The sequence below is a fragment of the Bombus bifarius genome, unplaced genomic scaffold (genome assembly GCF_011952205.1).
Source record: "Bombus bifarius isolate JDL3187 unplaced genomic scaffold, Bbif_JDL3187 scf7180000008062, whole genome shotgun sequence".
NCBI classification, from domain to species: Eukaryota; Metazoa; Arthropoda; class Insecta; order Hymenoptera; family Apidae; genus Bombus; species Bombus bifarius.
Window position 1 is genome coordinate 195,300 of NW_022884426.1, and position 13,196 is coordinate 208,495.

General features: G+C 39.6%; 1 protein-coding gene across 4 annotated transcripts in view; it reads left to right on the forward strand.

Annotated features, from left to right (window-relative positions):
• The window catches only part of LOC117208319 (neuronal acetylcholine receptor subunit alpha-7), a 263,872-nt gene that overhangs the window by 173,883 nt on the left and 76,793 nt on the right, over window positions 1-13,196 (forward strand). For all 4 annotated transcript variants that reach the window (XM_033449393.1, XM_033449391.1, XM_033449392.1 and 1 more), the window contains exon 8: window positions 1,437-1,631. In XM_033449393.1, the coding sequence (XP_033305284.1) occupies window positions 1,437-1,631 (195 nt within the window). The remainder of the gene's footprint in view (window positions 1-1,436; window positions 1,632-13,196) is intronic.

Here is a 13,196-nt window from a genome sequence, read left to right on the forward strand (position 1 = left end):
TTAAATTTGACTGGCTATTACTTACCAACTATTAAATTTTTTCCAGACACCAATTATCGACCACATTGCAGAAGAAATTTGCCATAAATTGCGTGTATTTGTAATAATATTTGTAATAAAAATATGAAAACCTCGTTATGGGCACCACGAATAATCAAAATATTTGCGCTGTCACGATTAGGCATTAATGGGACGAAACATTGGAGGCGATCGACGAAGGGAGAGGGTCGCGTTTATAACGACAGCGTACGATTTCAAACGGACGTAGCCAACTAATAAAAGCAGTTAAACGGAAATCACGAGGTACCCTGCTCGTGTTTCCGCGGTTACTTCTACTATGACTAAGCTTGGCTACCTCGACGATGCATGCTGCGCCCAGTAATTTGGAATTAGTCTGAGAGTTTGTGTCATGCTCGCGATGTACGTTGCTCGCGAAATTAGCGAACCGTGTAAGCAGTGGCAGAGCCAGTTTGATCAAAATTACAGGTTGGAAGCTACTAACGATATTCGCCGATTTCTACTTTCCGCTTGAAGATGAGCTGTATCATTGCGGTGTTCATAAACGTATATTTGGTATTTTATTTAAGCCAAACGATTGTTTATCGATTTAACAGCAGGTTTGCTGATAAACAATCGATATACAAATAAAGATCACGAGTTGTAGGATATAGCGAAACCTGTGAGCAGAGAGATTTTGAGCCGAAAATGTTAACAATTTCTCGACAGCACACTTTCGGTTCTGCGGAAATAATTGAATCTTGTCGAGCGAATGAAGAGTGTTTTAGAAAGGTTTTTGATGGACGTGCCTGAATTTCTTTTAAGAGCGTCTGCGTCGAGGGAAAGAAGCAGGAAAATAGGGAAAGAGGAAAGATAAAGAGATAAGTGGCTAGAAAGGATTAATCGATCAGAGTCAGAGTTCAGAATCAGAAGTCTAAAGCTAGCCAAGTTGAAAATAGAGGATAGGGAGAAGAGGAAAAGGAGCAGAGAAAGCGGATGAAAGATGGAGAACGAGAGAAAAGAGCTTGTGTTATAAACACGAAGTTACTGCAGTTATCGATCTTGATAACGTACGTGTCTCGATAAAAATCAAATATAATCGTCCTGGAAGCGATTCGCAGAAAATTTATATCGACTTCCTATGCTTCTTTCGAGGCCAAGGAAGCCCGCGTCTCCATTTAAGGAAACATTTAACGCGATCATCGTATTCGGGGCACAAACGGCTACTTAAACTCGTATCGGAACTTGCGCCGTGCCAAATTACACCATCGCGCGGAACAATAGCCAAACTCACTTTCGCACACGGTCAAAAGCAATTAAGCTTTACAACAATGCCGGCAGCAATGATTTGAATTTCTGCGTTGTCGAAACGAGTATTACTCCTCTTGGTATCGACGAGTATCAATTTCGTAACATGGTTCGATGCGCTTTCGTTGCAGGAATGCCGGGCAAGAAGAACACGATAACGTACCAATGCTGTCCGGAGCCTTACGTCGACGTCACCTTCACCATACAGATTCGCAGAAGGACTCTGTACTATTTTTTCAACCTGATCGTGCCGTGCGTGCTGATATCGAGCATGGCCCTCTTGGGCTTCACCCTGCCGCCAGATTCCGGGGAGAAACTCACCTTAGGTAACGTAACTCGTAGCATGCCTTGCCTGCCAGTATTACACCAGCCAGACAATATACACCTTGTTCTTTTTCGTTTCTATTCTTCCGTTCGTTCTTTATACTGTCTCTTTTTCTACCTGTCTATCTCTCTTTGTATATGTATGTATGTACACATACACTTGGAGTCTTGCGACTGTTTGATTGATTTAGTCGGATTATGTTTCTACGATATATACCACGTTGACCACATATCGCCACTGAACGCTGACTATCCCGCGTTTCTTTCGTTTCGGACGACGAAAAAAGGAAGCGAGACACGGCGCGGACGAGCGATGCACCAGACGTCGTTCATTCTGAATTCTTCCTGTCGTATAACAGCGACGTAAAGTGCAAGCGAGAATCGATGCTTTACATTTGCACGTTGTGGAGCAAAGAGGTAGGCGCTAGTAGAACACGATCGAAACTGGGAGAACCATGGATATGTCAAGTATAAAGTTGCAAAATCTTGCTGCTACGTTATCCCTAGGAAATCGCAACGACGTCGCATCGTTCGTTTGCGCCGGGTTAAAGATCGAGATCTACCACCGATCTTCGATCTCGCTGACAGCCGGACGACATTGCGAATACAACACGTCGGACGACATTTTCGACGTTTTACGGTTCCTCTGGTTATAACGTAGAACTCGCATTTTCCACGATTCCTCCTTGTCTAGAATCGACGAAAGTGACGTTCAGGTTATAGGGAAACTTGGAAAGTTTCGTTCGCGAACTTGCAGATCGCGCGACGAAGCTGAAACGTGACGAGACTTTTTAATCTCGAAGTGGGAAATCGTTCTTAATATTGAAACATTTGGATCTTTGCTTTCCCCCGATTCGATGGAAGATCTGAATCGGACACTCGAATTCGCGCTTACTTTCCGTAACATCTGCTTCGTTTCATCAATCTCTGTTCCGATGCAACCGCTCTGGTATCGAGCTTCTTCGATCTTCCACCCCGTTTGATTAACGTTTCGATCTAATTGCTTTTGTTTGCAGAGTGAACGAAAATTACGACGGCTTCTTGCCGATTATGGATGAATATTACTTCGTATTATAGGGTAGTTACAGTGTAGTAGTTTATAATGGTCGTTCAGGTTTCAAATTTACTCTTGTAGATTTATTCTAGGATACCTCGTGCATTAAATGCAACTCGAACATCAAATTTAAGGGAAATTTAATGGGATGCTATAGTCTTAAATATGCCGATAAATTCGATCAAAGTATTCATCGAAATCGATCGAATATTTCACGTATATTGCCGTCATAATTGTTTATTTATTCGCTGGTTTATTTTTAATAAATGCCTACTAACGGAGGAAATTGCAGAACCTGGAAATTCAAAAAGTTCAATACTTTGGATGCCTTGATCTTTTTCTTTTAATTCTCTACACTGTCGTAGTTTAAAAAAAAAGAAAGACACGCAACTCCTTCTCAAGTTTCTTTTTTCGATATTTTTCATTATTTTCGAGATAATTCGAGGAAGAAGGAAATTCTACATGTTTTCCAAGATACGATTTCGCTCTCTAAATTCGCATTGTAGTATCAACGAAAAGTACGTTCACGTTATGTATGATTTACTTGCACACAAAGTTTTCTCTTGTACGACGAATACTAAATATATAAGGGTGTAGCGTATTGCAACTAGAATTTGTCAAATTTGCATCGCAAATTTGTATTCCGTATATTCAGTTTCCGGGGTACGAAATTTAATGTTTAATTTCCACGAACCGAATTACACGTGTAATTTGATGCATATTTTCTCATTTACAAGGATCTGGATCGCTTTTAATACGTTCATTATGTTACATTTAGGAAAAAGAGGAATGGGAAATTCAAAAAATTTGACGATACTTTAAATCGACGATTGATAACGTGTCTGTATTTTATAATGATTTCAAAATCAATAATGCAGTAATTCTCGGTAATTAATGCAAATGAAAACGTACAATTAACACCAATCTATACATATTACCGAATTCTATGCAGTAATTTGTTAGAGAAGTATCGTTATATTTCTGATTACGAAGTCGATAAGAATAAAACACAGGATAAGTAAAAAGAATTACTAATTTGTGTACAAATTATTAAAAAGCTAATCACTGTTTAAAAAAATCATAATTTTTAAATTGCGAATTCGGTCGTTCTCGTGGTTCAAAAATTTCCAACCTTTTGTAAAATTCTAACGCAGTCGCAAGTTTAGCTCATTTAGCTCTTCTCGTTTAATGATATAACGTCGAAGATAAATATCGAAGAAAAGCTGAAACGCGTACAACAATGGATATGCAGCAAATATTTTTTCCAGTTCCTGACAACAAATTTTTCACTGGATTGATAACTATCGACTATTTATCGACTATTGTCTTTCCTGCTAATTCTATTCCCGCGAAAGTGTTCTACAAACAACGTGTTTCGTATTCTTTCGACGTCAGTGACAGAGATAGGTTCCCTCGTAAAATGGCAATATCTATGAAGGGACCGTGTTCCGTCGGTATTTTCGTTTGCCATACGGTTGCCAGTCGAGCATGTTCCCGTCGGGAACGTCACCTGATCTCAATTTTGGATACGGTGCATCTCGCGAATTACAGCGGGGAAAATCTGCACAATACTCCGTGCATTATGCACGCGTCTACGCTGAAGTTCGCCACGGTCTATCTATGCTTGATGAGGCTGCAACTGTTGACTTTGAAATACGTCTTCTGGGATGGTCGGCTGGCTCTGTGGTCGCAGACTTATAGTTAACTATTAGGTAACCCAGAAATAAATTACAGTTTCCCGGCACGAAGTTCTATCAACTGTGTCGAGAAACGAATTTCTTTAATCCTATTTCCTAACGAATCTTTATTTCTGATAGAATCTTCGTTGAAAATGGATAATCAGATTTGAGATTTGCTATCGTGGATAAAACTATCGTTCGGTGTCATTTTCCTTAGAATTTACGCTACCTCTTTATAGACGCCATTCGTGCGTTCTCGTGTAAGAAACAAGAAATTGCCTGAAAACGTTGAGAAGTGTAGTGTCTGTAAAAGGAAGCTACAAATGTTCTTTGCACCTGTGCATCCGCGTAAACGCAAACATAAAAGAATATGAAGGAAAGCTGCAGTTGAAAATATTACGTCTTTCTTTATTATCATAGTTTCACTTGAGTAGTTCATTCAAGGAACCATTCAAACAGTACGGTACGTTCTAGATAATACGATAATGTGCTTAGTGACTGTGAAACAGATTGAAGTGGAAAATATCGTAGAATAAAAGTTATCACGGGGAAGCAACAATTAACGTTTTAATTAATTAAAAATAATGAAAAAAACTGAAACAATCTTCGTGCGAAGTTGATTTCCTTTCCAAACTCGCTAATAAACGTACTTTCATCGAATCGTCCCGATGCTTCGTTTAATGGATAAATCACTCGATACAATGGCGATACGCGTGATAAACTTTCGACCTGTCGTGTTAGTTTGTTGAAACACGTCGAGCATCGAAGTGGTCTAACAAGAATAATCGTCACATTTTATCGTTCACCTTTCCGATAGAACGCGTAATTGAGAGGTCGAACGACGTCTGCCAGTGCATCCAGTGAAAATAAAAAACGATCCGTTAGAAATATTGATTTCAAACAACCGTTTCATAACTATATGCACCAAATAAAATTCTACGCTCGTTTCGCCTACACGTTGTGCTCGTTTTTCCCAGCCGTCGAATTAATTCTTAATTCTTTAATATCGACGGGCAATAACTTTCGCTGCCTTTTCGAATGGAGCGAGACGCTTTTTACGTGAAATAATCCGATGCTTGTGCTTCCAATATTTAGATTTATGGCGAGAGACGTTGCGTATGGACTTCGACACGTTTTCTTGTTTATTGTACTTTACACGCGAGTCTTACTGCGATCTACCAAATGATCGATGGTAACGTACGATAAATTGTCAAATTGTCAGTGAGATCGTTAAAAGTAGCTTGAAGAAGAAGAAAGTGTTCGAGTTTCGAGTACGCGAGCTTTAGTATCGATTTATGGAATGAAAAGAACATATATACAGGGTGGTTGGTAACTGGTGGTACAAGCGGAAAGGGGGTGATTCTACGCGAAAAAAGAAGTCGAAGATATAGAATAAACATTTTTTTTTTAATTTTTCCATCGAGACAACGATCTACAGTGAGATCCGTTATAACGTACCGCACGCGTACCGAGCGGAAATTCAAAGTCGATTTTCTCGAAAACAAAGCCTCAAACGAAACATTTTTATTCTATATTTTCGACTTCTTTTTTCGCGTAGAATCACCCCCTTTCCGCTTGTACCACCAGTTACCAACCACCCTGTATATATCATGTGGAAGCATACAAAGAGGACTTTAAAAGTTTTAATATAAAATACTAATGTACTTACGAGAAAAGGCATCCTTGTCCAAGTCCGTGTGATAAAACAAGATACGGAAACGATAAAGGGATCGAGATTACGCTGTTAAATAGACGATTCTCTTTTCCGAAATGCGTAACGCTTATAAACTGTAAAAAAAGAACTGTAAGTTGCATATGCTACAAACATCCTAAACACGTACGCGAAATGTAACAATGTACAGTAAGTAATTAATCGTAGAAATTTATTTAACAAAGTATCGGAAAAATAATTTGTCTGTTCCAAAAACTCTTCAACCGAGATAATCATTTCAAATACGCTTGAAACAGTCATTGATAAACCATTTGCGTAAAGCAAGAAGAATCGTTTAGAACCCATACTGCGAACAAGATTAACTTCTTGCGCACGTAACGATATAAATGCGACGATGAAGCGTTCTGAGAATGAGGTTTCGAACAGAAGGCGGGGAAATTCAATTTTCATTGGACGCATCGCAGGCAACGACAGGACAAGATCGATGTTGGCAGGGATTCGGACTCTCGTCGACGTTATTCCCCGTACACAATTGCTGCTATACACACAAGCCCGTGTATACACACAAATACGAACGTGGTCTGCATGCCGCGTGTCCCGTGAGCCTAGACCGGTATATAATTTTCCGAACATCGTCCGTTCTGGGAAAACACCGTGAAAATGCTTCGTCTCCGGTCCACGATCCCATTTGGGGACGCGCGTGCCGATGGACACGCCGTCTCTGCGGTGACGTGATTTTTATTCGATCGAGATCGAGCCACAGGCGTTTCACAGAGTTTCAAACAGCGCAGTTATTAGAGGCGGCGTGTTTTCAATAAAATTTCGACGCGTTGACGAACAGTTGGTAAATTAGTTGCGGGCATAGAAGCAGTTTACGATAGAGTAGTAAAAAAGTTGTAAAACGTGGAATTTTAAGGAAAATTCAAGGGTTGCAGGCATTTTTTCCAGATTTTAATGTACGTTCGAAAAAAAAAAGATGAGCCCACGTTGCTGTGCAACACCTATGCACCTTTTACAATTTCCTTTCGCGTTGTGAAAATGAAGCTACCTGTACCTTCGGCGATGTAGCGTTCGTTATAATTTTGGTGCAAGAAAGCCATTAGGCTTAGAAATTGTCTGATTCTTGCATTAATTTGGTTCTACGAATGCTCACCGGAGACGATAAAAAAATATTCGAACAATTTTTTTTAAAACGATGTTGTTGGTTTAAGTAAAGGACAGTTCTATATCTCGAAACAGGTATCGTTTATCTTTTCGTAGCGAAGGTTTTCCTGGGACCGATATGTGTTCGCAGAATGCCTCAGGATCGGTTTAGCAGAGTTTCTACTTTTGAGAACAATGAACCAGCATTTCCTCGTTCTTCTCGACAACTGTATTCCGAACTGCTTCCTACGAAAGACGCGACATTTCACGATATAATGACCCTGGTCGAACGAAATGTACTTACCTCCTAGCGGCAAGTGGTATTACGAAAATATGCCGAAATAATCGCCAAAAGATGGAAATATAATTGAATAATACCAGTAGCAACAGCATTTTTCTAAAATATTCCTATAACCTTAACTGTTTTCGTATTTGTAATATTCAAAGTATCAACTAAAATGATTTGTTCGCAAAAATATATCTTTCTTTCAACTAAACCTACAATAGAAAACAGTAAATTAATAAAATTTGATGCAAGAACCAGACAGTTGCAAGATTTATTTATCGCGATGTATAAGTACTAAAAATTGAAAATTTTTGCTACAAAATAGAATGCATTTAACAAGAAGGTCACGATTAATATATTGACAAGAAGAAATATTTTAAGCAGTTTTTTTTTATTTCGTGTTAAATTAGTAAAATTACATATGCATGATTCCTGCATCCGAAGCTTCGATTGGACATAAAAATTTTAGCCGTTCGCGTTTAATGATGAAAAACGAACGTGAAACGTCTAGTTATCAGGGGCGTAGCTTTCATCTGTAAATACTGATGCGAAATATCCCAAATGCCTGTAATTCGTCGAATTTCCCAAACATGTTGATAATATCAAGTTATTCGAGATATTGCACCGGCGTGCATCTACTCTTACCTAATACCAGTACTATAGACCATTGGTCGAAGGAGGACGAGAGAGAGTGTAATATCATAGAAATTCCATTCCATCCGAGTTTCATCATCGCCGTTAGCCCAGGTAGACTCGATGTAAAACGAATTCCGTTCGAACCCGGTTCAGAAATAAGATTCTCCTTAGAAATTCCGATTAGTCGGACTGTGCATGCATCGAGATGCTGGGAAGGCGATGTTACAATCCTCTAATTTCTTGTCAATTTCCGCGATACGATTGAACGAGGTAAAGAACGTGACCTGACGCCAGCTATGAAACGTATTGCAGTCGAACGTCTGTCTAATTCCGATATTGGTCTGTGCGATTCTACATCGGAAAATTCTTAAGCGAAATTTCGTGTCTCGGAACTTAAGACTGTAGATCGAGAACCCTGGATTGCGTCCACAGAATTTGCTAATTGCCTGCTGTAAAGCGATCAAACGAAATTTTAATCTTCTAACTTTGAGTTTCGTAGTTAAACAGTTTCGAAACATGGCAGCGCAGGATACGCAACTGATAGTGCACGTGTAAGGACGCGATGCAGTAGATACGAATACGGAAAGTAACAATTGAATCGCGGAAGAGCTTGGCGGTAAAGTTCCGGAAAGTAGCATAAGGAACCAGGTAAAGATAAGAAGCAACTTGAACGATTAAACTGATTTTCTGATAAATTTTCAGCGTCTTAACTTTCTTATCTGCAGCAAAGATTCTTGTAATTAAATCGTAAACTTGCCTCATAGGAGATAAAAATTGTACTTGTTATTTATTATATAACTTTGTTGTATTATATTATATAACTTTGTTATTTATTATATTCGCTTCTGCTTATAAGGATCCCATTATTTGGTAAGATATTTTCTAAACTTGATACGCTATTCGATTTACAAACAAATTATTAAAATAAGCATTTTACGTGAATTAAGTTCGTCAATGGCATATTAAAGGCTTCGTAATTATTCCAGATCTTTCAGTAATAAGTAACCAATTAACCGATTCGACTTTGTAGCGAATAATAAAATTAATCGAAACTCGATTTATCGCTACAAGGAAGCTGCAAGATTAAAAAACTATCGACGAAGAAAACTCGTTTTATTACATTCCTAACAAGTGTTCCCATCACGTGTGAAGCATATTTTCATTCAATTTTTCAATTCGATCAATCACGCGCACTAAATTCGTTACGAGCAAAAAATGTAATCGACCAAACTTAATAGAAAACGCGTCCCAACTCATTCGAGGCTGAAACCGATTAATCTTCGCGACTAACTTATTTCACTGTGATCGCGAACGAACGAGACGAGGGAACTGTGACAAAAAAAAAAACAAGAGTAGAAGAAAATCGAACGGTCTCCGGTTGCAGGCACTTCCTAAATCTGACACGGACAATAAATCCAGCCCCTTGCAGTGCCGTCTTGATTTATTAAAGAACGTTTTTCCTTCTACCTATGTACGTGTAATTCTCGAAAAAGAAGGGACGACAAAAAAAAGCCGACGCGTAGAAAGTGGCCTGAAAGCTTTTCGCCACAGAGAAGAACAAAACGCGAAACGTTGCATAATCAAATCCCTTTGAGAACGCGAGGAATGCGTTGGTGTGTGCCCGTGACACGGGCCGCGTCTGTGATTTCAGAGTCGCGTGGATGTTCGCTCGTTGGCAAAGAACAAGGTATATAGAGTCGGGAAATGGTCGGAACGGCGCAATTAAAACATAACTGCGGCTCGTTTGACAGACTATGTATGTCAGAACTGCGCTCTCTGGGACGAAGGTGGGACTTATTAAAAATTGCCTCCGTCTAGTGTAATTTTAACGAAACGCGAATGTGTCTTCGAGACTCCGGAACAGTCTGCCACAACGCGTTTCACCTTTTCTTTATTTTTCACCCAATGTCTTCTTTATTATATGGTTGAACATGAAAGAAGAAGGTATAACGCGTCTTACGCAGAGAGCTTTAAAGCTATTTTATAAACGTCAGAATTAACGGTAGCCACCGTCAGATTCACGCATTGGCGACAGAATACCGAAAATCACGTAAATTTTCTTCGAGCATTGCCAACTTTCTGTATCTGGAATCGCGATTCTATACGAAGTGGAAGCTCATTAAGAATTCGAGGAACGAACGCGACTCGCTTTTTGAAGCCTCCTTTGGCAGAGGAAAGACTTCTCCGTGTTGCACGTCTTGAACTGATACGCTTGATTGTGCCCAATTATTATATATCGACGTATACCAGCCCAATTTCCGTCACAAGTGCAGCGGAAGCTCGTGGCAATCCTTTTCGAGGTAGCTCGAAGAAAACGTGGAGCTTTGAACACTTTCTCGAAGAGAAAAGCACAAAAAGAACGTCAATTACGCGAAGAACCCATAATTTCGCGGTAACATATTTCCTCTTTACCCTTTAAATTTTCTAACGTTTCACGTTCCAAATATTTCTATCAAGGATTTACTTTCCTTAAAATTGCCACGATGAATTTATCGATTACGAAACAGAGTAAGAATTTATTTTCCGTAAATAAATTATATGGCTCCCTTATCGTGTTGTGTATAAATTTTCGTCTCTGATAGCCTGAAAATCGATGTTAAATCCTTGTAGAAGGAAAAGGTAACACGTAATAGTAGAAAAGAAAAAAGGAAAGGGAATGGAAACACTCGGTTGTTTCGCACCTCGTTAACTTTCTCCAACTTCTATGTTGAAACGTTCTATCTGAACATAACTGATGGGTCTCTTTGAAAGTCTCAAATCCGAACCTAGTGCCTATTCACATTCGGCAAGTAATTACGAGTTAGTCTCGCGAGGAAACGGAAGAAGAATTGCCGCAGGAAATCTGAATAAGAAAGATCGAATCTCGCGGTATCTGCGCCTGGCGCTCGCCTCGTTTTCCCGTTTCCCTGTCATTGTTATCGGACCATCGCTTCTTTGTCCTTCCGCCAACGCGTTCTCCGTCATTGTTGTCGCTTTCCCGCGGCATCTCACTCATCCGTCGGTCGGTTTAAGCCCGAAACCCGAACAGACTTTTCGACGAAACGAGAAACGCCGGTTCTCCCATGGAAACTTGACGAATACCGGCGGTGCTATTTCTTGTCGACGTTAAACAGGTTTGGTAATTGTTTTACGGGATTGCGAGAAAAGCGATTTGATCTAAGCTAGCTACGGATGAAAACAAAGTTAAGACAAACAAGGCTTTTCGAGCTAACTTAAATAGAATTAACGTTCACGTTGTCTTCCAGCGCAACACGCTTCTCAGTGCTTCGTTCATCCCTAATGAAGGCTTTCCCTTAGTCCGATATTTAGTTATGTTTGTGGTGTTTGAACGTTATATTTGATACTTTTCTTTTACCCGTGTTCTCTGCGGAAGACGAAGTCTGTATTATTATAGCGAAGTTTCGTTTCCATCTTTAATGGAATGAAGATAGCTTTTGACTCGTGACATTTTTCTTGTGAAATAACGTAATTTTATTAGATGGAGTGCGCACAAATTATGTCTAACACAACTCGTTCCTATCTTTAGCTACCTGTGCGAAAAAATCTACCCAGTAAAATATTTCTAACTGTTTAAGAATTCTCAGGTATCGTGCAAAACTGTTCGAATCTATAAATTTGTACGACGTTGCAAATGCAGCAGCTTGGATTCCCTCCGCTTGCCGAAAGTTTCAAGTTGAGAAAAAGTTTTAGGGATAATATTTTGACAGAAGTCAATTTATCAGAACGCGCCATCCTTCATTCTTAACCCGTTTTCTTTCTCGGACTTCGGGTTGCTTTTGTTCCGTAATTAATCATCGAGCAAGTTCGGTCTCTCGTGCGCAAGCTTTCTTTCTAGTTTAACGCCAACTGAAAGTTTGCTAGACGAGATAGGTCAGAGAGCATGGTCGAGTTCAGTCGAAACGTGTTACAGTCTCGGAAAGGTCGATATTATGTACTCAGAATTTTAACAGCTGCAGCGAATCGTCTGAAATTCCATCGACGATACTCTGCGCTATTTCGACGACAAAATCAGCGCGCGATATTTTTCAAGGAATATATTTCACCTTAATTACCATTCATTCTGGTTATACGCGTTATTTATTTTCCATATTATATCGCAAGTAATATTTAAGAACAAGAGGAATACGAATAATCTGTATATCGTTTGTAAAATCGATTTTATGCGAAGATTACAGAGGAAAACTACAGAATAAGTCGCATTTCCTATTTTTGCAGAGAAGCGGCTTCAAATTCAGTAGAACGTCAGTCAACGTTGCCAAAATTGTCTGTATATTTGATCTTGCAGTTAAACATACGCTTTTTATCCTCAAAATTTTAAAAATATCGACGAGGCATATACGATTCGATAAAATGCTACTGCTATAGGAATACATTGTCCTTTCGTCCTTTTTTTAAATTTCGCGAGGAGCTCTTAACGAGCAGTCCATCAAAAGTAATTACGAGCAAGCGGCCGAATATTTTTGAGCAAGGATGTACTATTAAAAAGCGTTATCATCGTCGATCCAAGTAAATACACAAGGAAAATCATTATTGAAATCGATGGCGAAAGGTGTCGTATTATCTGGCGCTAATTGAAGAGCATATTTTAATAAATATCAGCGAAGAAAACTGGAGGCGGCGTCCAAGCTTTTCCTTCGACAACAACAATTTCCATCCTAGTGAAGAGCTTATTATCACGGACAAAAATGTAGCTCTTTAGGCACTCTTAGGCATTATTGCGACGTCTATGAATGAAATTTCCATAATATTATGCCGCTGTAAATTCCGAGCGGCCCAGCCACCGGCATCGTGAATTTCATTTACCGGATAAATACGGAGCGAATGCATGCGCAAGGACTGGCGTTAAGGCCGAGCAAAGTGACACCACCCTCTTCGTGGAAAGTGCATTTGATTGAACATTAGCATGACAAAGGGTTGGGACGAGGCCCGCGAACAAGCATCCACTACGTTCCGGATCGGCTGAGAGTATATCGCCTCTCACTTTGCCACGATTTTCACGTCACGAGCCACGATTGTTTGAAACGTTTACGTTCGAACGTTCGAGGATGCTCAGATGAAACGGAACAAATTCTACTCTCTCGAGGAAATCGTACGCGG